Source organism: Vombatus ursinus, unplaced genomic scaffold (genome assembly GCF_900497805.2).
Source record: "Vombatus ursinus unplaced genomic scaffold, bare-nosed wombat genome assembly UNPS02014900.1, whole genome shotgun sequence".
In the NCBI taxonomy this organism is placed as follows: domain Eukaryota; kingdom Metazoa; phylum Chordata; class Mammalia; order Diprotodontia; family Vombatidae; genus Vombatus; species Vombatus ursinus.
The window spans coordinates 1,300,894-1,327,692 of record NW_020954678.1 but is presented as its reverse complement, the minus strand read 5'-3'; the positions used below and the strand labels follow the sequence as shown (position 1 = coordinate 1,327,692).

The following is a 26,799-nucleotide window of genomic DNA, read 5'->3' as shown; positions in this document are numbered from 1 at the left end:
TCTGTCTCTGTCTCTTTGTATATGTCTTTCTATGTCTGTCTCTGTCTGTCTCTGTCTCTCTTTCTTTCTCTCTCTGTCTCTCTCTCTCTCCTATTTGTATGCATGTTGCATCCTGCCAGTAGTATAGAAGCTCCTCAAAGAGTTGAGTTGGCACCCATGCCACCAAGTGCCACTGCCCATGGATGCCCCCTGTACACTGAGTCCTAGGCTCTCTGTGCCCCCCATCTTTATTCATTCCATACTACCCACAGACATCGAGCAGCCTCCTCACCTTGGCAGTACCTGCCGGTGTAACCTGGGGGGCAGTCACAGTGACAAGTGCTGACATTGAGATGTCCATTGTTCCGGCAACTCATCCGACACGGGTTTCTGGGTACCTCTGACCAGAGAGGGCACAGGGAATAAATTGGTAAGGCACAACTCCACCAGGCTAAGCCAACTCCAAAGATGCCAGTATTCTTAGGGCGGCATTTCTGGGGACTGGTGGCATCTTAGGTGATATCACCAGAGAAAGGACAGGGGTAGAAATCATTGCCTACTCATCAAAATGTACATCACCCCCACACATCACCTCCATCCAGAAGTTTTAGCTTCCTCTGAGTCATCAGGAAAATATACCAGAAATGCCTGTCTAGGAGAACACAAGGGAGGAAAAAGAAGGGGGACAAAAAGAGAACTGGGGGAACACTCACCACAGAGCCCACCACCATGATCCCAAGCTTTGAAACAGCCTGAGACACCAGCAGTACAGAGCGAGCACCAGGCCCCTTTTTTGTATGGAACAATGGTCTTCCCATTCACCTCCCAGTTGCCCCTGCGTGAGAGAGCACAGCAGCTCAGGGGTGTTGAAAGAGTGCTGGGTTTGAAGCCATATAACCTCTGACCTTTCTACTGTGCACCATGTACCGTGTAACTGTGGTCAAGTCATTGACTATGTCTGCGGCCCAATTTCCTTAACTAAAATGAGAAAGTTGAATTAGAATCAAGGATCCTTGATTTCTGGGGGTCCATGAATTTGTTTTTTTTTTTAAATTATAACTATATTTCAATATAGTTGGTTCCCTTTGTGATCCTTTGTATTTTATTTTATCACTTAAAAACAGGATTCTGCGAAGAGGTCCATGGGCTTCACCAGACTGATGCCCAAGGGGGACAGGACAGTCAAGTAACTAGCCCCTAAAGGCCCTCCCATGTCTAGATCTGTGATTCTCTGAAGGATCTGGTGACCTGGATGGGAAGGTAGGGGACAAGGAGGGAACATTCATTATGGGTTGACTCCTCCTCCCCTCCCTGCCGACAAGTGGAAAATTGCAAAAGGTACAAGTCCCTTTTGTCTGATGCCCGCCAGGATGGACGGTCCCAGAGGGACGGATGTGGGGTGGACAGCGCCCCCCAGGCGCAGATACGGGGGGACCTTACCCGGGAGAATAGGCACAAGCGAATGCCTCCATCTCCATGAGGCCCGCAGTGCACAGGTGTTTCCCACAGCCCAGCTGGCTTGAGGTGGCCCACACCAGCTGCAGGAGAAAGAGAGGGTCCGCAGGTTTAGAGTCACTGCACATGGTCCACTCCCCACCCCCACCCTCTGCACCTTCTGGGCGTGTCCCAACCCACTCCCCACTCCAGAAGTTGTGGTGATGCTCTTTCAAGCTGGGGACTACACAGAGGTAAGCAGAGAGAAGAACGTGTCTCACTTCCACACCTCCCCCATCCCTCCCCCAGTAAACAGAGTTGGGTAGAGCTGGTCTGGGGAAACTTCCTGCCGGGACTGAGTGAGTCTGGAGCTACACTTTGAAGGGAGAGAGGGGCAGAATGGGTAGAGAAGGCGGTGTAGGGTATCCCAGGCAGGCAAGCAGGGAGCACGAGGGCCTACGGGGACCACGGCGCTCTGCACAGCATAAATTTGGAGCGGGAAGGGACATCAGTGATGTTTCAGTCCAGCCTCTTCATTTTATAGATGAGGAAACTGAGGCCCATAGAGTTCAAGCGACTTGCCTAAAGTCATGACAGTAAGACATGGTAGATCAGGTGGTGCAGTGGGTAGAGCACTGGCCCTGGAGTCAGGAGGATCTGAGTTCAAATCTGGCCTCAGACGTTTACTAACTGCATGACCCTGGGCAAGTCACTTAACCCCTATTGCCTCAAAAAAAAAAATGGGAGAGTCAGGAGAGTAGATGCTTATTAAACATTAATTGAACTGAATTAAGTCATGTTCTCAATTTAATCTTAGATGATATTATTTATTATAAATTATAGATGTAAAATATGTTTATTTGTTATAAAAGAATATTACTTATAAATAATAGCTAGTATTTATGTAGCGCTTTAAGGTTTGCAAAGCACTTTACGTATGTTATGTCATTTAACTCCCACAACCCTAGGAAATAGGAGCTAATATTATCTCCATTTTACAGACGAGGAAACTGAGGGCCAGAGAAATTAAATGATTTGTTCAGGTTCATACAGCTAGTAAGTGTTGGAGGCAGGATTTGAACTTAGGTCTTCCTGAATCCAAGTCCAGCACTCTGTGCACTTAGCTATCATCATCATCATCATCATCATTTGTCTGCATTAGTGATTTTTTTGGTGTAGGGAACTCCAGATAAGGAAACTCCCTCTACCAATGTGGATCAGCAGCTATTCTAAGACTATAGTCTGTATCAGTGGTAAGGAACCTGCGACCTCAAGGCCACATGTGGCCCTGTTCTGTGAAGTCTGGATTCAGTCAAAGGGTTGCACTTGAGGACCTAGAGGGCTACCAGAATATGTCTGAAGACAGACTTGAACTCAGGTATTCCAAATTCTAGGGGAGGCTCTCTAGCCACTATGCTATGTTGCCTCTTACTATTATACTTTATATGTTCTTCAGTCATGTCTGACTCTTTGTGACCCCATTTGAGGTTTTCTTGGCAGAGGTACTGAACTGGTTTGCCATTTTCTTCTCCAGTTCATTTTACAGATGAGGAAACTGAGGCAAACAGGGTGAAGTGACTTGCTCAGGATCACACAGCTAGTAAGTATCTGAGGTCAAATTTGAACTCAGATCTTCTTGACTCCTGGCCCAACATTCTATCCACTGCCCCACCTAGCTGCCCTGCCTCTTACCATAAGAACTATTTATTATAGATTAAAAAGCCCTCCCGCCAATAGGAGGCAATGAGGTGGAAAGAATTCTGAATTTTACCTGTGTGACTTTGAGCCAGTCACTTCATTTGTCCGAGCCTCAATTTCCTCTTCTGTAAAATGAGGAACCTGGACTGATGGTCTCTGAGGTCATTTCCAGCTCTGGGTCTACTTATCTTATGACCTTGAGTTGGTGTTTGGATTGAATCCCTGAGAAAACAGGTCCCCAGGTCCTAAGTGGGTGTAGGGCACCTACCTGGGTGTAGTGAGCACAGGTCAAGTTGCTGGCACAGTGAGCGGCTGAGTAGGTGTACCATTGCCCCTCTCGAAACCACGAAGTGACCACGTCAGTGAAGGAGGCGGCCCCAGCTGGCAGGAACTGCACATTCCAGCCCAGCTGCAGGGCCTGGACGGGCGCGGGGAGCGGGGCCTGGGCTGAACAGCGGGCTGCCTGCTCCTGGGCCAGCCTGGCCAGCTGATCACTCCAATCCTGCAGGAGAGGCAGAGGAGTCAGACAGCAGGCTCCTTTGAGTTTCAGTGTGGGGAGGGGACTGGGGCAGGGAGGGGGGGGGAGACACATGAGTGTAGCACCCAGACTCTCCTTGTCAACCTATTCAGGCTGCACAGAGCAGAGCTCGGGGTCTCAGCAGGATTATTGTTCTACTAGAAAAGATCACAAATCCACATCTACATTACATTCCCCATAGACCACATACCTTGGATCCAGTACCTGAATTGAGTTACCATATATCACAAAACCCTTGGACCTTTTAAAAACTAGCTGTAATTAATTCAATTGAATTAATTAAAATAATTAAATTTAATTAATTCAGCTTCTGCTTTGTAAGCACCCACTTGTCCTAGAGACAGACTTTTTTCTCCTCTCCCAGGCATATGCTCCTGTTTGCACATAAAATGATAGTAGTTGTTCTTCCTTGACCTTATACCTTAACACCCCCAACCCCATCTACCACACACACACACACACACCCCACTGCCTCCTTAAGATAGGTAAGGAGAAGGGGTTCATGTTCCCTAGGGAGTAAATGGAAAATAAATATCCAGAGAGGCTGAGACCTCCAAACAGGGCCATAACCAAGGTGGAGCAAACAGGTCTTGGGCTCAGGGCACAGAAATTCATTTTTTAAAATTGATTTTTAAGTGAAGTAAAATTTCATTAAAATGAAATAATTTTAAAATGAGTGTGTTTATAGATGCCTTTTGTATTTACAGCAATCCCCAAATTCAGAGAGCAGTTACAGCACGTGGATTTCATCAACAACTCAGCAACTCAGCTTAGCAACTAGTTAGCAAGGATCATCAGTTAAAATAGGAACCAGATGGCAGTTTCCTCCCCTCCAACACACACAACTGAATTTGTCTTTAAAAGTTAATTTGAGGGTGAATTTCACGCTGTGTGTCCTAGAATTGTCTCCTTTAGTCCCCCCAAAACTAGCTGCTACTCAGCTACTCTTTACTACACTGTGAAGTTCTGATGTTCTTGGTATCCCCCTCACCCCTGAAAGTGACCAGGGCTCCTCTGGACTTTGCAGACTGAGAAATAAAACTGTTTCCACCTAAGTACTGAATGATCTCTAGGGCTTTTTCCTTTTTTCTTTTTTTTTTAAATTTTAATTAATTTATTCATTTTTAGGTTTCAAAAATCACTTCCATAAGTTTTTGAGTTTTAAATTTTCTCCCCCTCCTTCCCTGCCTCCCTCTCTAAGACAGCCTGCAATCTGATGTAGGCTCTACATACACATTCCTATTAAACATATTTTCACGTTAGTCCTGTTGTAAAGAAGAATTAGAACCAATAGGAGGAACCACAAGAAAGAAGAAACAAAACAGAAAAAAAAAAGAGCAAATAGTATGCTTCAATCTGCATTCAAACTCCATAGTTCTTTATCTGGATATGGATAGTATTTTCTTAGTGTGATTCTGAAATGATTGCGGCAAAGTCTATAGGAAAGCAATGCCATGAGGGTAAAAAGATTCTTGTTACCATCAGTGGAATTTTGTACTGCCCCTCAAAGCAAAGACTCATTCCAGCACTTAGAATGATGCCTGTATAAGGGGGAACATTAAGAAGGTTCCATGAAGAAAAGAAGAGTTACCCTGTTTGCTCTGTGTGCTATAAGCTTGAACCTACTTTCCCTTGGACTCTGATTACACTTGCTGAAGAGTATGTCCCAGAATTTTGGGGGGATGTTTTACACTAACTATTCTTACCATACCACTTTAGTAAATGCACATTTCTAAAAGCTAGTAGCAGCTGGTTGGACAGTTGATATGAAATGATAATCAATGGGGGAATCACACTGTTGGGAGTTTGTGAGCAAAAGCATTAGAAAACCACACTCTCCAAATCAGAGACACTTAGAAATGAGAAGTAGCAACTTCCCTCTAGGGACCCCACCTGCCAGTATGAATGGGAGTTTGGGCTAATAGACGCAGAGCCTGCCCTACACTTAAGAAGAAAAGCCAGCTGTATATAATAGTCACAAATTCATGTGCAATCATTTTCTGTTCTACTATGACTATAAAAGTGTTCTTTTAATTTGGTATTGGTTCAGTTAAAAATAATTTTTATCAAGTGTGTGTGTTTTGGCAAATCATAAGTTGGTTTACTTAAAGAACCCTAGAGAGTCAACTAAAAAAACTAAGCAAAACAATGACCAACTCGACAAAGTTGCAAGATATAAAAATAAAGCCACAAATCATCTATATTACCATATATTACCAACAATATCCAGCAGGAAGAGTTAGAAAGAGAAATACCATTTAAAATAACTAAAGACAGTATAAAATACTTGGGAGTCTACTTGCCAAGACAAATAAAGACAGATCTAAATAACTGGAGAAATATTCATTGTGCATAGGCCAACATAATAAAAATTATATTACCTAAATTAATTTACTTATACAGTACCATGCCAATCAAACTTTCCTTAAAGTTTTTATTGAGCTAGAAAAAATAATAAAACTCATCTGGAGGAATGAAAGGTCAAGAATATCAAAGGAATCAATTTAAAAAATGGTAAGGTAGGTGACCTAGGAGTATCAGATCTCAAACTATACTACCAAATTATAATCACCAAAACCATTTGGTACTAGGTAAGAAATAGAGAGATTGATCAGCAAAACAGATTAGGTACCCAACAGGCAGAAGCAAATGAACACAATAACCTACAATTTGATAAACCCAAAGATCCTAGCTATTGAGGTAAGAACTCACTATTCAACAAAAACTGCTGGGAAAATTGGAAAGCAGTCTGACAGAGGTAAGGTATAGACCAACATCTCACAGCTCAAAGTGGCTATATGGTTTAGTCGAAAAGGATAACATCATAGACAAATTATTGGAGAGTTGAGGAAATTACCTGGCAGACTTATAGACAGAGATATGATAGAGAGGTCTGCAGAAAGTAAAAAGTATAATTTTGATTGCATAAAATTAAAAATTTATGCCCAAAGAGAGCTAAATCAAAGCAGCTAAAATTAGAAGAAAATAAGGAAACTAGGGAGAAAAATCTTTGCAGCAAGTTCTCTGATAAGTTTCTAAGATATGGAGGAAACTGATTCAAATTTAAAAGAAGCAAAGTCATTCTTCAACTGACAAATGGTCAAAGGATACAAATAGGCAGTTTTCAAAGAAAGAAATCTAAAATCTCAATAGCTATATGAAAAAATGCCCTTGGGGCAGCTAGGTGGTGCAGTGAATAGAGCACCGACTCTAGAGTCAAGAGGACCTGAGTTCAAATCCAGCCTCAGACACTTCACAATTACTAGCTGTGTGACCCTGGGCAAGTCACTTAACCCCAATTCCCTCACCAAAAAAAATGCCCTAAATTACTAATAATTAGAGAAATGCAAATTAAAATAATTCCGAGGTACCACCACATTAGATTGACTAAGATAAAAAAAGGAAAATGATAAATGTTGGATGGGCTGTGAGAAAACAGGGACACTAACACATGAATTGTGGAGTTATAAACTAGTCCAACCATTCTGGAAAATAATTTAGAACTACCCCCCAAAAGCTATTAAATTATGCATATCTTTTGACCCAGCAATTCCACTACTAAGTCTGTATCCCAAAGAGATCAAAAATAGAGGGGAAAGGGCCCATATGCACAAAAAATATTTACAACACCTCTTTTTTTGTGGTGGCAAAGAATTGGAAACTGAAGGGATGCCCATCAGTCGGGGAATGGTTGAACAAGTTATGGTATATGAATGCAATGGAATACTATTATGCTATGGGAAATGATCAAGGGATGGTTTCAGAAAAAACCTGGGAGGATCCGTATGAACTAACACAAAATGAAGTAAGCAGACCAGAAGAACAATTTATGATTATCGATTTTGAAAGACTTAGTATCTCTGATCAACATAATGACCAGCCATAATGTCAAAGGACTCATGATGAACCATATTATCCATCTCTGGAGAGAGAACTGATGGGCTCAGAGTACAGATTGAAATATATTTTTCTGTATTTTTTTCTTTTCTTCTTCTTCTTCTTCTTCTTCTTCTTGACATGGTTAATTTAGGAATTTATTTTGCATGACTATACATGTTTGCAAAGGCTTTTGTTTTGCTTGCTTTCTTCATGGGGGGGAGAGGAGAAGGGAGGGAGATAATTTGGAACTAGAAATAAAATAAAGTAAGTATGTGTATGGGTTTGTGAGTGGACAGTATGTGTGTGTGGAAAGGGTTTATAGAGGTAAGGAGGAATGTTTTTGTATATATGCATATGTATGTGTGTGTGTATATATATATAGATATAGATATACATATACATATATATATATGGGTAGTGGGGCTTGTGAGTAGTTACAGGAGTTTGCAGGAGGAGGTAGGTTATTTGTAGGGGTTGGAATATTCATGGCACTGGCGGGGTCGGGGGTGGGAAGGCTTGAGTGTGTGTGTGAGGGTTAATAAGTGTGTCTGGTGGTGCATAGTGTGTAGGTAACTGTAGTGGACACGTTCTACCATGGACAGCTCCAGGTCTTTTGACCTTGATGGTGACCCTGATTCTGGGACTATATACACACCAAGGAGGCTCAAGTGAGCTCAGCAACAGGAGAGGGAGAGGAAACCTGGGAACGGAGGAGACAGGATTCTCCCACCCCCACCTCCTGGGAACTTCACCTCCAGGCATCCAAGGTCATTGCTGAGCTGGGAAGGCATTTATGGCCTGTCTCCCAGCCTCCACAGCTGGGGGCTGAACCAGCCAGCTGGATGGTGACTTTAAATGCTCACTCCCTAGGGAAGCAGCCACCCTTTGGGAGCTCCCCACGCCCAAGGCCTAGTTAACCATTGTACCAGGGCCCAGGAGCAAGAACACTGGGGCCTTGGTGAGGCCCTGCCCCTGCCTTTACTCAACCTGGGTCAGATGAAAGGTCTCGTTGGGACTAAATCCTGTGGGTGACACCTTCTCTGGGCATCTCCCCCACGGAACAAGCCAGGGTGGGCTTCTGGTGCCTTTGCCTTGAGTCTCCCTCCTCTGGAATTGTAATTGGATGCCTACCCCCTCCCAGGAGCAGGGGAAATCAGGAGACCATACACTCTCTTCACTCGCAGCCCTCCCAGTAGGAAAAAAACTCAGCCTGGGAGCCCAGGTAGACACAGACACTCTAAGGAAATCTTCCAAGGAGAAAGCAAAGTGTGGAGACATAAAACTGTGGGGTTGCCCTCACTTCAGAAGCTCCTAGCTGATGTATGAGGTAGACCCAGCTGCCCCTGGTACCCCTGACCAAGCCCTCCCTGGGCTGTTTACAGTAATTAGATACCTCCATAGTTCCCTAAGTTAGTCCCCTGCCCTCTGGACCATCCTTGCCTTCATCACTTACTGACATCCCATCTCTGGAGCCAAGTGAGGGCCAAGACAGACAAATGAGCTGGGTGTGGGCCTCTGGGGTCACATGAGAGATCCCCGGGATGATTTGTTCAGGAAGGGCACCTCAAGAAGTCAGCCCCACCCAATGACCTTGCCACAACTTTCACCCTGGACTCATATACATGGTCCCCCTGTGGACATTCAGACTCTCTCTCTCTCTCTCTCTCTCTCTCTCTCCCTCTCTCTCTCTCTCTCTCTCTCTCTCTCTCTCTCTCTCTCCCTCCCTCTCTCCCTGTCTCTCTGTCTCTCTCTCTTCTATACCCACCCCTAGCTTGGTAGTTTGTCCAGGCTTTCATCTGGCTCTAGAGAGGAGGTTCTATCTGGGAAGGGTGTTGTGAGGATTAAATGAGATAATACATATACAGTGCTTCGCCAACCTTAAAAAGCTAGTTATATAAATGTTATCTATTTTTATTTGCTACAGGGGCAGGAAGGATTCAGTCCTCCTGAGAGCTTGAGATGCCCCGCTCTCCCCCTCTCCCCACCACACACACACACACACACACACACACACACACACACACACACAATCCCTCCTAGCTGGGACTAATTCTGACAGGGTTGATGAAGCATGAGAGCTGGAGCTAAGCATGGAGAGCTCAGTTGCCAGGGAGTAGGAAGAGGGAGAAACAATCCTGGGGCCTAGGCCTGGCCTCTAGCAAAGCCCAGCATGATCTCCATCACTCCTACAGCCTCATCACCTGCATGTATCTTGGCCAGGATCACCAGGCCACTCACTGCCCGGGTTCACAGGAGGCTGGGGTGAGGCCCTCGTCCATTCCCTGTGACTCTAGGCAGGACTGGGGCAGACAAACAGAGAGGCCCACCCCACCTCTACCCCAGGAGAGGAGATCCGTGTGCTCCCTTCCATAACAAGTTCAACAGACCTCCTTTGTGGGGAAGCTGCCTGCTTCAATGCCAGCCCAGCCTCAGTGGAATTAAAGACTGCTTACACCTTAAATTTAACTGAGGAATAGGGAGAGGGCACTGATGGATTCCATAGCTACCCTCACCCTCTCTCAGATCTCACATAGACTTTGTTTGCACCCCTCCAATTTGCTTACACAATATTTTATATTGTTTATTCACTCAGTAAACATTAAGTACCTACTGTGTGCAGAGAACTCCTAAAGGCCCAGAGGAGAGATAACTTGAATTGACTCAGTTAATACATAATGACTTCCTGATCCACCCAACAGCTGATGCACTCCCTTCCCAAACTACTTTGCCTTCATTTTGTTTACATTATGTGTGTGTGCACACATATACAGGCATACACTTGTATATATGTATATGTATGTGTACACATGTATAAATATACGTATTTATTTCTACATGCACAAGTTGTCCCCTTTCATGTTAGAATATAAGATCCTTGAAAGACAAGAACTTTTTTTTGCTTTTTCCTCGTAAACTCAGCATTGTTGACAGATTACAGCCTATCCTTGCTAGACTGCAAGTTCCCTGAGGGTAGAGACTGTGTTTTAGCTAAATTTCACTTCTCCTCCATGACTTAGCCAGTTTTCGACCTGCACAAAGTAGCTGTTTAATTAAATGTTTGTTGGATTGAATGGAATTGAGCCTTCTCTTTACTAGTAAACACTCTCAATTCCTTTAGCCAGCCCTTCCTCATGCTGGGGTTCTATTTTGCAACACCTTGGGTCATCCTCACTACCCTTTTCCAGTCCTTGTCTAGGTCAATTCCAGAGGATAGAGAGAGTAGGGTGGGATGGGGAAGACGCCCATGGTGGAGAAGGGAGGCATAAAGAAAGGTACACGTTCATGATTACGATATGAAAAAACAGTCAAGTCCTGATTAGTGCAAATAACCAACCCACGGCAGTCAGGTCATTGCATTGTTTGAATTTTTATTTGTGTTGGGCTGGAACCAATAGCCTTATTTTCTATATTATTATAACTTTAAGTAGTATGAATTTGAATACATGATATCATTTCAGGGGAGTCATAAATTTACACTAATCCAGAACCTAGCTACATAAATGCTAGTTGTTATTATTTTATTATTATTATTATTATTCCAACTACTCACCATCCTCTGCATGTTGGCAGCTGGTGGGTGGACCTTACTCCGAAGTCTGTTGTGCAGGGCCAGAAGCAAGAAACTTTCCTTCAAGCTCAGAGCTGGGGTGGGCGGTGGTGCAGCAAAGGCAGACACAGACAGACAGACAGACAGGCCAGAATCAGTCAAGGATGCAGGGAGGCCGATTCAAAGTCCGGAGCCCAGCGGGTCTCCTGGAGCAGCAGGGCTTCGACACTTGTCTCCCAGATTGCAACAGGAGGCAGGCAGATCTCCATGGTGATGGGGAAGGGGGAGACAGGGAGGAGGAAGGGGTGGGGAAGAGAAATCTCTCATTGGCAGCAGGACACAAAGGGACAGAGACAGAGAGGGGGGCCAGGGGCTGAGGCCACAGTGGCTTTTCTTTCTTGGGAAGCACTTGGATGGCAGAGGGGAATGGGTCAGAAGAAATCGGGCACGTCATCCCCAAGGACCTGAGGAACGGCAGGAAGGGATATAGGAAAGCCCTAAAGACTGTCCGTGTGAGGACCCAGAGGCAGGAGGAAAGAGATGCCGAGTGACTCCTGGAACCCCAAGGATACACAGCCAAGCTGTGATGGGATTCTCAGTACCACTCCCTGCCCCTCCTCCCAGCCCTCACGCAGACCAGGCAGGCCCCATGGAAACAATCTAGGAAGCAAGGAAGATGAGGAATCCAAGCTGCAGGGCCTGGGAGAGGGTAAGAATGCTTCGAGGTTAAGGGACTCAGCCTCTGAACACATGAAATCCCCCAACCCCGACTCCCCAGAAATTAGCATATGGCAGGATCTGATTTGCGTAAGGTTTGCATCGATCTGATTGACTATTCCCCGGCAAACTTCAAGTGGGGAAAAATGCTGCTGGATTTACAGTGTGTTTGAATGCTGACTTCTTCACCTCTGTGACTTTGGACAAGTCTCACAACCTTTGAGCTTCAGCTTTCTCTGTGAAATGGCAGAGGGGGCAGGTCAGCCTTCTAGCTCTAAATCTGTGATCCCATGAACTGAAATGTTTCTACCCCCACCACCCCAACCCACGTCCTGGTTTTTCTCTTTTTGGACCATCCCCTTGCACCTGAAGGGAGTGTGGAAACAGCCCAGAACAAGGGGGAGAGGGACCTTTGAAAGCTGAGTCCTCAGCCCTCAGTGAAGGGACACTTTCCCCCTCTTGTCCCCCCTCAAGCCCTGGGGTCTGTCCTGGTCTTTTGGCTCTTCATTTTGCGTCAGAGAGCTAAGCCGAATCAAGCCCAGCCTTGGAATAGGTTGAAGTGCCTCCGGGCTTGAGAGGCCACGGGATCAAGCATCTGGTGGGCACTCAGAGCACAGCCAGAGGAAAGGGGGTAGGCCACCATCCTGTCTTGATCCTTCCTGAATTCTCTGGCCTCCAACCTCCACTGATCATTCAAGGCTCTGCTTGCCAGTCTCCTTCAGGGAAATCCCATGAAGTGGTCTCTAGAGGATCAGACCTGTGCCCTGGGAAGGAGAGGGGGCTCTCTCTGGTCCCTGCATCCCATCCTGTGGGGCTTGCAACATCTTCCACCCACAGCCCAGACTTGCACAGATCCCATACCTCCCTTCTTCCCAACCCCCATTACCTTGATATAGAGGAACCTCCTTTGGCAGTTGGGGCATTTGGATTTCTGCCCAGGTAAAGTGAAGGAAACTCAGGAGCAAGGTCAGGAGCCTTTGGCACAACCCCCGTGGTCCCTGCATGTGGGGCAGCTCCCACTTGGGCACTGGACGTGTTGGTACAGGGCTGGGCAGAGCAGGACAGTGAGAGAGTCACTGGGGCTCTGAGCTATTCCCGTCTCTGTTCTCTTGTCCTCTTTCCCAGAGCAGGTTCCCAAGCACTAACGTCTATTCAAAACTTTGGACAGCCTGGGCTGGGCAAGGAGAGACAAAAGGGAGAGACTGTTGAGTAATCACTCTGTCCAAACAGCCCTGCTCTGTCCAAGTAGTTGTTGGCTTCTTGAAAGGAGACAGGCAAAATCAAGACAGATAGAGCCTGCGAAAACCCTCTGTCCTCCCTCCCTGCCTGTCCACCCAGCCCAGTGTGCACTGACCCAGCCCCTGCTAATCACTGGAGCGTTTTTAGAATGCTGGGGAGTCCTAGAGGCCCCTGATGATTGGCTAGAAGACATTCCAAGGCAGTGGATTAATGAATGGATGGCGGGGCTAGGGGGTGCTTGCTACGGCATCTGAGCCCATTCACCAGTTCTTGCCAGGAGGCACCCCCTAAACCCCTCCCCCCAAGTCAAAGAGAAGAATATTGGGGATTAAGAGACCCAGTTATGGTGGGAGACTGGAAGGACTGGGCAAGACCCCAAGGGAGTTCTTCTCTTTCCCAGGAAGCTCGCCCCAACCTTGCCATGAATTAAACATGGGCAGAAGGTAACAGCACACCGTGTGCCATCTGAAAGGGGCAGGCAGTTCCTTGGAAGGTGGGAAGGACCCAGCTCCTGGGAGGGCTGGGAAGGGAATGTTGGGAGTAGGGGGACGGTAACAATACAAGGAGAATGGGGCAGAGGGGAGCAGGGTCATGATTGTACTGGTGCCAAGGGGCATCGGAGGCAGGAGCAGAGGGGCTGCCTCAGCCCTCATTTGAATCTAGATTGTCTAGTCCACAGAGGAAGGGAGCTGGGTCCCAGCCCAACTCTGTGGTGTAATGTCCCTGGGAAATTTCAGGGAAATCCCATGAAGTAGTCCCTAGGATCGGACCCATGCCCTAGGAAGGAGAGGGGACTCTCTCTGGTCCCTGCATCCCATCCTGAGCTGGCAAGAAAAAAGTCTTGGTTAAGAGGAGCAGAAAGAAAAGACCGGCGAAGTCAGGGCTGAGTTCAACAAAGAGCTATTTCAGGCACCATTGCATCGAGCCAGGCTGGGTGGTCATGTGTCCTTGGTGCTTCTAGGTTCTAGGGACAGATGACCTGGGGGATGTTGGTGGGGTAGAAGGGACCCTTGGGCCCTACAGGCCCCAGGCCACAAAGCCCCTCTGGGCTAGTCCAACCCTAGAGGGATTGCTCTCCAATGAGATGCTACCTGTCAAGGGTTCAGCTCAGTGCCTGGCACATAGAAGGGACTTAATAAATGCTTGTCACTTCCCTCCCTTCCCCTTTCTGGGGCCCAAAATATCAGTGTGGGACAGCCCAATTACAGTGGGAGGCAGGCTTTCCCCTGCATTCTTCTTCCCAAAGGGAGGTGGATCAATGATTTGCCTTGCAGGGTTGCAGGTAAGGACTCCTGGCTCACAGCTCTCTGCTCTGCAGGGTGGGAGGTGCGGAGAAGGGGAGAGAAGAGGGTGTCTGGGTGTCTGAGTGTCTGTCCGTGCACGTTCAAGAACAGACACGTGTAGGATGGACATTCGTGCTGCAGCAGCCAAACCAGCCCAGAGACAAACAGCCTTGCCACTAACTCACAGGAAAGTGGCTTCTTTCCCCTGCTGCTTTTAGCTCCTGGCATGGTCGGGATTTAATATTCCTTACCCCTCAAAAATTCTTTCATATTAATTGCTAAAACTACTTAAAAGCTCTTTTGAGATCTTGCGGCTGTTATGACATTTTTGAATGAAATTTATGGCATCATTCTATTCAGAGTAACATAATTTCTAAGAGGAGATTATATTGGAGGTTTCTGCATCAGTGTCCAAGGAGGCATTTGCTCCTCCATTCACCTGGCGCCTAGGAGAAGCGGTCAAGTCTGAGGACCCGGGTTCAAATTCTGACTCTGACACACTCATTCACCTCCCTGGACCTTCTGCTTTATCTCAGAAATGACGGGGTTGGGCTAGGTGTCTGAGGCCACCTAAGGTCCTTCCAGTTCTGAATCTAGGACCTGCTGACCTCGCGGCCCAGAACGGGAGAGGACCAGCTCCGGGTGGATGTCCCAGAGGGACACCTCGCACTCCTCCCTCTCACCAGCAGAGAGCACCGCTCCCTCTCCGATAAAGAAGTGGGCATCGCCTGCACTTCCCCACTGGGTGTGAATGGGTGATTCTTTCCCTTTGAATGGGCACAGTGTGTGGGGCTGGGCAGACTTGGCAGAAGCTCGGGCCTCAAACCTCTCACTCAGTCCCTTGCCAGCTCCTCTCCCTTCCAGGCTGACAGCCCGAGCCCAGAGCCCCCGGGGCCCCAGATGCTAATGACCCTTTCGAGGGCAACCTTCCTCCACCGTCAGGGCTCTCGGGAACAAGCCGAAGGGAAAAGGCTCACAGAATCCTGAAGTCTCAGAGTTAGAAGGAACCTTAATCACCAGCCACTCCAACCCACGCCTCAGTCAATCAGTCAGTCAGTCAGTTAACAAGCATTTATTAGCCCAAAAAAAGCATTTATTAAGTGCTTACTGCATACTAGGTACTGGGCTAAGTCCTGAGGATACAAAGAAAAGCAAAAACAGTTCCTGCCTTCAAGGAGCTTACAATCTAATGGACCATAGAGCACGTAAGCAACTATACGCACACAAGATACATACAGAAGAGATGGGGGTGAGGCAGGGGCAAGTGGGGGGCCGGAATTGGGACAAAGTACAAATGCTGAAAAGCAAGAGGAAACCAGGATTTCTTCTCTATCCCCATTACCTTGTATGTATGTGATCTCTTCCCTGATCATAATACTAATAGCTCGTTGAGGTTTGTACTATCTTATATGACGCTCATAATGCCGGGGGGTAGGTGCTATCAGAGCAACCAAACGGAAATAGGGGACATCACCTGGCCGGGGTCATGTAGCTAATGGGTGTGTGAAGTGGAATTTGAACTTGGGTCCTTTGTGATTGCAGAGCCAGCGCTCTATCCACTGACCCACCGAGCTGCCCAATCGAGAGCAGGAATTGGTCTATTCTGTCTCTGTGTGTGTGTGCCTAGCCCCTAATTATCCCTCTGAGTAGGGAGGGGAGGAACATGGTGAGAAGTTTGCATCAGGAAGACAGTTGGGCTATTCTCTGTCCTGGCCGGCGGAGGAAAGAACGCTGGCCTGAGAGCCGGGAGGTGGAGAGCCCAGCCGATGACCAGGTGTGTCGGTAAGGTCCCAGGGATTCCTCTTTCTGCTAAAATTCCCTACGGCATCCCCTCAGGTTTTCTTCCCCACATGGGAATGTTCCGCGGCCCGCCTCCCAAGGGGTAGCTTCCATTAAAAGCCTCTACAGACAGGCCCTGGCGCTGCCCTGCTGGCCAAGGGAGGGGAAGGATTCCACCACCCCCACCATTCCTCTGCCAGCCCCATGTCCTGGGCCTCCACCTTTTGGGGTGCCTGGGGCCTTTCTCATTTTCTTCCTTCTCTGAACTCAGTCCACTCCTCACTCACTCAGCACATCCAGACTTCAATATCGTTAGTTCTCAGGTGCCCTAGATTATCATTCTTTGTATTCTTCACAGAGCTTGGCCCAGGGCGCTGAGCATAGTAGGACTCCATGAGTATGTGCTGATGGATGAGAGCAACCTCCAGGATCCCTCCCACCCTTCTCCATCCTCACAGCCACAGGAGCAAGGGCCTGGTGCCAGGCCAGGGACTCAGGGAGAGGCCTATAATCCAAACAAGCTTGCGGGCTCTCTGCTCTCTGCCTCACCTTCTCCCTGGATGCAGGCAGGAAGAAGGAGGAGAGGACGAGTTTCTGGGGTGGTGGGGGAGAAAATTCAGGGTCCAAAACACACACACATTACAGAAGGCTCCCAGGCCCCTTGGAGTCTGGCTTGCCCACAAGCCCCTCCCTTACAGGCAGATCTCTGGTGGTAGGTGGGGGGACCCTGGAGGGGGAAGGCGGCAGCCCCTCCTCAGCCCCGCCCCCTCAAGTTGGAAAGTCAGAGAGTGAGAGGTGGCAACGTCCTTCAGAGCAGACCAAAGGACCAGACAGCCAGCAGGAGGGGACAGCACCAGGGACCCCAGGTCATAGCTGTGTCCCCAGGCAGGATACAGCCTGGCTCACCGCAGTAAGTTGTTTGGGAGAGGGAGGGATCTTGGGGGAGGAGGAGGGCCTGGGAATCTTGGACCCCTTGGGTGTGAAATGAATGTGCTCCAAGGCTCTGGTCCTGGGGAAGCCCAGCCTGACGGAGACACCTCCCTACCCCATGAGACTGCAGCCAGGCAGGATGGCTATTCAGAGAGGGCTGGAAGATGCCCATTTTGGAGGCTGGCCAGGGACACCCCAGAGGAGATGCCTCTAGGAGGCAGAACAGAAGGAGTTGCCAGTGCTAGGATACGGCAGTGGATTTCAACCTTCCCTGAGAGAAGCTCTCTGAAGCTGGTGACCATCTCCTTACCGCAGATATTCAGAGGGCCGCTCTGACTGGTCCTGGCTATGCTCCTCACCCTACCCCACCCCCAAACTCCTTTCCCTTTCCCCGTCTCCTGCCAGCAGGAGGCAGCCTTCTGTGCTTCTGAATGGAGTAAGAAAATCGGAGCTCCGGGAGAAGGCTCCAACTAACCCACACCCTCATGCTCTACCCCCAGCGAGGCTCTGGGGCTGGGTGTCCTCTCTCCTCCTCTCCTCCAGGCTACCTAGAGCCCGGCCCTCACCCACGAACCTCTCCAGCCACAATGTTGTTTGGGTTGCTGTTTCTCACCGCCCTGAGCCTCCTGCAGGTCTCTCTCAGTGATGGGCAGGTAAGGGGAGTCCCTTCACTCACTTCGCCCCAAGACTTCTCATCAATCCTCCCCCTGGGGAATAATCAGGCAGCAGCATCTGGCGCTAGGCAGATCTCCCCACAAAGGTGCACATCCTGAACTGAAAGATAAACATACCCATTTCCCAAATGGTGAAATCAAGGCACTGAAAGGTCAAAGTGAAGAATCAAACCTAGTATCCAGATTTCTGGAATTTGATCATACTCTTTTCCAATTGTCTCTGATACCTTTTGTCCTGAAAGGTTAAGTGAACATTCACATATTTATCTCTCTTTGACAATAATAGTATTAATGATAATAGCCCACACTTACATGGCACCTTAAGATTCGCAAAGTATTTTACGCATTATCTCATTTGGCCCTAACGATGACCCTATGAGGCAGGTGCTATGATTATCCCCATTTTAAAGATGAGGAAAATAAAAGTAGGGGGAAAAAAAGTGAATTGCCCAGGGCCACACAGCTCAGTAGTGTCTGGGGCAGGATTCTAACTCAGATCTTCTAGAATCCCAAATCCCATGCTCTATGCACTACAGTACCATGTCCCAACAGAGAGCCTGTCCTGAGGCACAGTGTAAGTTACAATGTAACATGGTGTCCAAAATGAGGAAAAGGAGAGAGATCTGCCGTCCTCTGCTCTGGAAGGTCACAACTGGAATACTTGGCCCTCAGTGGCACATTTTAGGAAAGCTGTGGACTTCATTGAAAGTCTTCCCAGATCGTTGTGTCTCCAGAAGAGGTTAACCAGAATAGAGAGGAGCTGGAGGCCAAGGATTGGTTGAAGGAACCTGGAGTCAGAGAACCCCATTTTATAGATGAAGAAAGTGAGGCAGAGGTTAAATGACAGCTAGGAAGAGTCTGAGGCTGAATTTGAACTCAGGTCTTATAGACTCCAGGTCCAGCATTCTATGCACTGTGGCATCCTCTAGCTGCCTCTTGCTCTCTGGGCCTCAGTTTCCTCATTCGTAAAATGAGGGGAATGGACCAGATGACTTCTAAGGCCCCCCCAGATCCCTCTGAGCCAGGCAGAAGGCTGGGAAGAGGGGCTTGCTCTGTGGGGTTTGACCCCAGAGGGCTGGGGAACTCTGGGAAGGGAGGGGCTCGAGGGCAAGCTAGGAGCAGAGGGGCAGGGTTTTGTCCCGTGTAGGGAGAAGGTTTGGAACCCTTTGAGCTGCCCACAAATGGGAGGCAGAGGAGCAGGCTGCCCATCAGAGACCTCTAGATGTCTGTGGTCCATCCCAGCGGGCAGATGGCAGGTTCTGAGTCTCTCTTCCTACCTTCGTCCTCCAGGGCTGCCTGAGCAAGCGATCAGTGCTCGCCACCATCCGCCAGATGCAGAAACTGCTGTCCACCCAGGAAGCTGCCCAGCTGCAGGGCCTGCGTGGCCTCAGGAAGCAGCTTACCATGCTCCAGGGAAACGTCCACAAACAGGCCACGCGGAGGAATGGTAACCATGGAGGCTTGGCCCTGGTCTAGGAGGTAGCTGGTCAGGGGCTGGTGCAGCCCTCAGACGGGCCTGTGACAGGCTTTGGTTTCCAGGGCGGACTGGGAGCCCTGGTTGGTGCTCAGGTATCAGGACCCAAAATGCACTTTTTTGTCCTACACCATTCACATGGAACTAAGTTGTTCTGTGTGGCCCCAGCTTTTGGGTATCAGTGGGGCTGTTGAGGTGCAGAGGTAAGTGGGTGGAAGAGAGATTGCCTCCCATTCAGGTAAGCTGCTGCCCAGGGAGTAGAGGTGCCTGGAGGGTGACCTTGGGGGAGTCATTTCTGTTCTTTGGCCCTCAGTTTCATCATCTGTAGAATTGGGGGGGGGGGAAGCTGGCTTGGATGACCTTTAAGGTTGCTCACAACTTTGAAATGCCACGATCCTCTGATTTGGCCAGACGAGCTTCCCATAGACGCAGGTAACTGAGACCATACAGCATGCCTCCAATCTGTTCTGATTTCCCTCTAACAGTAACTCTTAAAATTGAAAAACCAAGGATTTCCTCCCCCTCTGCCTGTATCCAGTCTCCTCCCCCGGCCCCTCACACCTGCCCACACACTCCTCCACGTGCTTTGCCAGAGGAATCACAACATTGGAGCCAGGAGGGTCCTTCGAAGTCCATGAGTCAATCCCCACCATTACACAGATGAGAGGTTATGTGACTAGCTTAGGGTCACACAATTAGTAAGTGTCTGAAGTGGGTTCCAAACCGGGGCCTTCCTGACCAAGACCTTGGCCCTTCAGAACCAAGCACCCTCTGCAAGGGTGAGGTGAAGCAAAGCTTGGATAGGAAATATTTTAATAGCTTCTACAGCCCAGCAGAGTGATTTCCGGATTTTGAGTCGTCCCTTGGGTTTGAACCCTGACTGTGGGATCCTGGGTAAGTCCTCCTGGGTAAGTGCCTCAGTTTTGTCATCCATAAAATGGGATGGTCTCTACACAACAGCTTGACTCATTAGGTTGCTGGGAGAAGCATCAGTCATAAAGCATTGCATAAATGTGAATTATTTTTATTTTCCCCTCACCCCAGAGACATGTCCCCACCTGGCTATGCCACCACACGGCAGGAAGCTAGGGAAGAAAGTGGGCATAGGACACGAGGTGCATTTCTTGTGTGATGCTGGCTTCCAGCTGGTGGGTTCTGAGACTCGACTGTGTCAGGAGAACCAAACATGGAGCGGACAGCAGCCCTTTTGCAAAAGTAACGTATTCATCACAATAAAGAACGGGCAGGGGTGTTGGAGGGCAGTGGAGCGGGGTCACCACAGGGCAGAGGGATGCTGGAGAATGCTTGGGCTGTGAAGGGAGCATAGGCTCCCAATCCGCAATGCTGGATCTGATCCAGGCTCTTGGTTTGGCCCCAGTGGAAGGGTTCCTGATGATCACACCCCCCACCCCAATCCCCTGGAGCCGGGCACAGATGCCTCCTTCTAGGTCCCTACCACTGGAGTATCCCAGAACCAAATCAGACTTCAGGGATCAGTTTTGGGGGGTACCAACTACTCTGTGGGGTAGGACCGCACACGAGATGAAGGATCCCCTGTCCCTCCTGGCCCCCAGGTATCGATGACTGTGCCAGCCAGCCCTGCACCAATGGCGGCACCTGTGTGGATGACGTGCAGCGATACGTCTGCCTCTGTCCAAGTGGCTGGACCGGAAGCAACTGCCAGACGCCAGCCACCTCCTGTGAGTGCTCCACCTCCCCTGCACCTGCGAGACCATCCCCAGGGAGCCAGCTCACTTCCACCCCCTCCAAGAGGGGACAAGAAGCAGCTTCTTTCTCCTTGAGGCAGTATTGTCATTGATACCTGGGCTGGGACGAGGGAGAGATCAGGCCCCACCATGGGCGGTTTGGGGGGCAAACTGAGAAAGCACAGGGAGGCAGGCAGAGCTGGGAAGGGATTTTCCTATGTTTAGCCATCCAACAGGGACTGACTGAGGGTCTCCCACGTGTCTGGTCTGGTGCTAAATACCACGGGGGATTCTAAGAAGATACAGAACCGGACCCTGGCCTGAAGAAACCTGGGCATCTAGTGATGCCCTCCTTGAGCCCACGTGGACAAATGTCTTACACAGGCACACACCCCTTACCCTAATCTCTAGAGTCTCTGCCTTGCCTTACAGCACCCTATATTCCTAGGCCATCCCCCTGCTGAGCTCTCTGACTCTCAGCATCTTCCTCTTCAAGTACGATACTCCTCTGGGGACTTTAACCATACAGCTAGGAAGACCTAGGTGGCTTGAGAGACAGCTTGAATCTGGGGCCCTTTGTGCACCCTTCTCCCAAAGGCCCATGCTAAGCCTGTTTGGGCATCATGCTTGACCGTTCAGAGCAGGGGGCCCCAGGGAGGCTGCCCTCCCTGACTGCGACCTCTTCTGCCTGCCGTCCCCACCCCGACTCCTCGTAGACTGGGTGTCCCTGAGCAACTCGTCCTTCAGCCGCCAGCCCCGCTGTGCCGAGAATGGGCAGGGTACCCGGCAGTGCAGCTGTGACATCGGCTTCCAGATGCGGGCCGGAGGTTTATGTCAAGGTGAGGACAGGCGCATCTCCTCAATGAGAGTAGAGAATCGGGGAGTCAGAGGACATTAGTCCTAGAAAGGACGACCGAGTCTGTCATTTTATAGGAAAAAAAAAAAAAACCAAAAACCAGAGTCCCCCAACGTGGGGCTGGCCCTTCAAACTATACCTTGGGGCTCCATCTCTTTCTTTCATACCTGTGCATGGGCAGACCCTCTGCCTGGAATGCCTCCTTCCTCATCCCCAGCTCCAGAATAGCTTGACTTGCTGACTGCAGGGCTTGGAGGAAAGTTGTCAGGGCTCTCTCCTCTCGAATTATCATGTCTATACTTATGCTGTATCCCTTCAGGAGAATATAAGCATCTTTAGGGCAGGGAGTTCCCTATACCAATGAAGTCATAGGCCCAGAGCCTGTCCCTCTGTGTCCCTACCATCTGGAGTGTCATCCAGATTTATTCTTGCTCAAGTGGACTACTGGAACTGGAACCTGGGTCCCCAGGTTTCCCCAGCCTAATATGCCCCCTCTGGATCATCACTCCTTGGGAGGCCTGGGGGAGGGAGAGGGGAACAGAGGAACTAAGCTTCGTACAGGGCTCTAGACAAAGAACCCATCCGTGTCCTATCTCTTCTAGCCAGGATCTTGGAGACTCACGGCTCTGAGCAATGGGATGTAGTGGAAAGAGCCCCGAACAATCCCAGGACCCTGGGTTCAAATCTCAGCTCTGCTGTTTACTGAGTGACCTTGGATAACTCAGTGTCTCTGGGCTGCAGTTCCTCATTTTTTAAATGGAAGGGGTTGAACTCTAGTCCAACTAAGGTCCCTTCCAGCTTTAGAGCCTCTGATGTGACCAGCCACAGAGATGCTTCAGTCTTGTGGGAGGGGGTGGGAAGGAAGGAGGGCACTCTTAGGCTGTCTCATCATCTGACCATCTGCTGCTCACCTTCTCAGATATCGATGAGTGTCAGATGTTCCAGCTGAACCACCAGAACAGAATCTGTGTCCACAGCTGCATCAACCTACCTGGGTCCTACCGTTGTATCTGCCCCCCAGGCTACCTGCTCAACCCTGACCAAAACACGTGTGAAGGTGGGCACTTCTGTCCAGCTGCCACTCTCCTCCCCAAGGGATACTGGAGCAGGGTGGGAGGTGGGGTGAGAGTGCCCTTGACCCTCAGCCACCTTCTGTATGGGAACCTTGTTTCATCATAACTTGCCCTCTGTGCCATCTCCTTCCCGTCTCTCCTCTCACTCCTTGTTCTATAGGGTAATCTTGCACATCATATGGTATACTCTAACTCTCCTTAGGGCTCAGAGACAGTCTCTTGTTGGCCTTCCCCATACTCCAAGGAGTTTGGTAATTATTTTCATGCTCCCCATGCCCCAGAAGAGGAAATGGAGGTGAGGGGGTGGGGGTGGCAACAAGTGAGCTAGAACAAGAATTCAATTTTAGTTCCTGCTCTGAGACCTCTCCCTTTGTCCCTGTGAATTCCCCTTGGACAGAAGGGAAGCCTGAGCTGGGAAGGTCAGACTCTCAGCCTAGACTTTGCTGAGAAGGATCAGAAGGTCCTGTTTGGAGATCCAGCCCATCCAGCATGACTGGGTTATTCTGAGGGATCATCGGAAGATAGATTTAGAACTGGAAGGGACTGTAGAGGCCCCTCATCTCACAAATGAGGAAACTGGAGACCAGCAAGGTCAAATGACTTGTCCAAAATCACACAGCAGCAAGTGTCAGAGTCGGGATTCAAACCCAGATCCTTGGATACCAAAATTCAGAGCTCTTTCCACTATACCATGCTTCTTCCTACCTTCTCTTGTCCTGCCTCTATAAGCTCAAGACTGAAGGATCCCGTGTGTGTGTGTGTGTGTGTGTGTGTGTGTGTGTGGTGTGTGAGTGGTGTGAGAGACAGACAGACAGAGAAGAGAAACAGAGAAAGAGAGGAGAGAGGGAAAGGGAGAGAAAGGAGACAGACAGACAGATAGACAGACAGACAGAGAGGCGAAAGGGGTGAGAGAGATGCTTGTCTCGCCTTTGCCAGATGTGGACGAGTGTGCAGACCAGCAGCACAACTGTAGCCGAGGCGAGCTGTGCATCAACGTCTTTGGGGGCTTCCAGTGTGTACGACCAGAATGTCCTCGGCCCCGGCACAACACCAGCTACGTGAAGACATCAGCCTTGTGAGTGACTTCCTGGGCCTTTCTGTCTTGCTGCCCTCTCCCCTCTCCCACCTCCAGCCACCCCCCCCACAACTTTACTCTCTTGGGAGGAGCCCGTTATCCAAGTCAAGTCAAGAAGCCACTTATTAAGTCTTACTATGCATGGCACCATGCTAAGCACTGGGGATACAAGGAAAAAGGATAGGGGGAAGGTCCCTGCTCTCAAGGAGCTTACACTCTAATAGGAGAAACGCCATGCTGAAAACACAGATACCAACAGGCTCCACACAGGATAAACTGGAGATCAGCTGAGCAGGAAAGCACTAGCATTACAAGGGACCCTGGGGAAGAATCTTGCAGAAGGCGGGCTTTTAGCTGGGACTTAGAGAAAGCCAGGGAAGCCAGGAGATGAGCAAGAGAATGACTTCCAGGCATGGGGACCACCGGCAAAGATGAATAGTGTTGGGACACCTTGTGTGGGGAGCAGAGAGGCGGCCAGTGTCACTGGGTCACTGTGGGGTGGAGGGGAACTAAAGATGTCAGAGGACTAGAAAAGTAGGAAGGGGCCAGCTTAGAACAGCCTTTAGAAGCCCAACAGAGGGTTTCTATTCGATCCTGGAAGTAATAGGGAGCCAGGTCAGCTTCCCTGCCCCCAGTGGCCCGGGGCACCTCTCCTTTCCTCTCCTATACTGACCAGCATCTAAATGCATTCACTTGGGGACAGCTACCGATTCTCAGGCCTCTGAAGCTGAGAGCCTAGTTTGCCTTAAGAGCCACCCTCAAGTCTAACACTCCCCAACCCTGGTGGCCCCAAGACAGCTAAAGCCCCCATCAGGTTGCACTGTGAGCTGCTAGGTAGCAAAGTGGATAGCTTTTGATAGAACTGGAGTCAGAAAGACCTGAGTTCAAATTCGGCCTCAGATACTTACTAACTGTGTGGCCCTGGGCAAGTCACCTAACCACTGGGTGCCTTAAGTTTCCTCAACTGTAAAATGAGGATAATAATAGAATTGTTGTGAGGATTAAGGGAAAGGGAATAATTTATTAAGCACCTCTCATGTGCCTGATTCCCAGTGGTCTAACAGATGAGATATCTGTCAAGTGCTTAGCAGAGTGTCTGGCACATGGTAGGTGCTTAATAAATGCATCTTTTTCCCTTTTGCTTTCCCTGGTCAAATCACTTTCTTTCTCTCTGTCTCAGTTTCCTCATCTGTAAAATGAGGATAATAATAGCGCTTGCCTCCCAGGGTTAATTTCATTTGTTAAAATCCCACTAAGTGCCAGGAATACAAAGAAAGGTGAAGATAAAATGAGATGTTTGTAAAGCACTTTGCAAAACTTAAAGGGCTAGTATACACGCTAGGTAGTTATCCCCACTGGAGATAGGAGGCAGGAGCCCTTTGGGGCCAAGCAGGCTGCCGCCCATCCCCCCTGGGGCCCCTAGACCACCAGGAAGGAGGACCTCAGCTTCTCCCTCTGCCCTCCTCCAGCCAGTGCGAGCGGAACCCGTGCCCAGTGGACAGCCAGGCCTGCCGCCAGGCGGCCAACTCCATCTCCTTCCACTACCTGCCGCTGCCGTCCAACCGCACGGTGCCCCGCGTGCTCTTCAGGATGTCCACCACGCGCTTCCTCGGAGACAGCCTACGCTTTGCCATCACGGGCGGCCGGGGCCTCGGGGCCTTTGCGGTACAGCGCTCAGACCGGCACACAGGTGAGCTGGTGCTGACCAGCCCCGTGCCGGGCCCCGCCACGCTGGAGGTGCAGCTGGAGATGAGCGAGCTCTCCAAGAAGGTTCTGCTGGGCAAGCACGTCTTCAGGATCACGGCTTTCATCTCCCCCTATGAGTTCTAGCTCGCTGGTGGTGGGGGCCCTCCTGGGTGTCTGCAGCTGCTTCACGCCAGGGCTGGGGCTAAGCCCCACAGCCAGAAGCAGCACTGCAGTGCTTGCTTCCTTCCCCTGCCATAATACACAGGGCTGAGGTGCTAGGGAGGGTAAGGCAAAGACCAGCAACCATGACCTGGGGATCAGAACACCTGGGTTCTGGTCCTCGCTCTGCCATTTGTGACATGGAGGAGCCTGAGCAAGTCACTTCCCCTGCCCTGGGCCTCAGTTTCCCCATCTCTAGTATTACACAAGATTAGGTCCCTTCTGCTTCTAAGAAAATAAAAACCTAAAATAACTCAATATCAAGTTCTGCAGAAGAAATATGATTGGCTTCCATCATCACCCCCACCCACCCACCCAAAGCACACCAGGAAAAACCAGCCTCCAGACCATTAGAGAGTCTGGTGGTAAACACCAATTCTTTGTAAAAATAGACTGAGAGGTGGATAGAGCACCAGCCCTGAGATCAGGAGGACCTGAGTTCAAATCCAGCCTCAGACCAAACACTTGACACCACTTACTAGCTGTGTGACGCTGGGCAAGTCACTTAACCCCAACTGCCTAAAAAAAAAGAAAGAAAGAAAGAAAGAAAATAGACTGAGAGGCCTGGAGGAACCCACTGGCTTGTTACCCCTAACCACCAAAGACATAACCCCAGAGTTAGGAGGATATCTGACCTATGCATCTGTTACTACGGAGACTAAAGGCCCCTAGGACAGTGACCAGAATCCTTTCTACCCATCCCAGGGATCAATGAGTCCAGTGATGTCATTCTGGCCTTCCCAGGCCAGATCACAGAAGAAAAAGAGACAGGAGGTCATACAACCATCATTGGGAGTCAGTATGGCAGACATTGATAATTGCCTCCCACACCACCTAATTATTTCTCCCCTATGACACACAATACACAATTATTCCCCATCCAGGTGCCTTTTCCCAGTGTCCTCTATATCTTCTACTGTTGTCCTTCCATATCTCTCTATTCCCCCTCCCCAACTAAGCTCTTATTACCTAGGGTACCCCACCTCCTGGGAGAGTGCTGGACTTTGACTCCG

At 49.4% G+C, this 26,799-nt stretch overlaps 2 protein-coding genes across 2 annotated transcripts in view; one reads left to right on the top strand and one right to left on the bottom strand.

Moving 5' to 3' along the window:
* Positions 1-12,796, bottom strand: part of LOC114028926 (C-type lectin domain family 18 member A-like) — a 22,671-nt gene extending 9,875 nt beyond the window's left edge. The window contains exons 1-7 of the mRNA XM_027843261.1: positions 12,679-12,796; positions 12,511-12,556; positions 11,079-11,175; positions 3,380-3,613; positions 1,420-1,517; positions 693-814; positions 272-379 (exon numbers count right to left, since the gene is read on the bottom strand). Of these exons, the coding sequence (XP_027699062.1) occupies positions 272-379; positions 693-814; positions 1,420-1,517; positions 3,380-3,613; positions 11,079-11,175; positions 12,511-12,556; positions 12,679-12,796 (823 nt within the window). The remainder of the gene's footprint in view (positions 1-271; positions 380-692; positions 815-1,419; positions 1,518-3,379; positions 3,614-11,078; positions 11,176-12,510; positions 12,557-12,678) is intronic.
* A 4,814-nt stretch (positions 12,797-17,610) lies between these two features.
* Positions 17,611-25,711, top strand: LOC114028910 (fibulin-7-like). Its single transcript, XM_027843241.1, has 8 exons — positions 17,611-17,676; positions 18,988-19,144; positions 20,216-20,386; positions 20,746-20,871; positions 21,594-21,716; positions 22,653-22,790; positions 23,743-23,881; positions 25,351-25,711. The coding sequence occupies exons 1-8, from the start codon at positions 17,611-17,613 to the stop codon at positions 25,709-25,711; spliced, it is 1,281 nt and encodes a 426-aa protein (XP_027699042.1).
* The last annotated feature ends 1,088 nt before the right edge of the window (positions 25,712-26,799 follow it).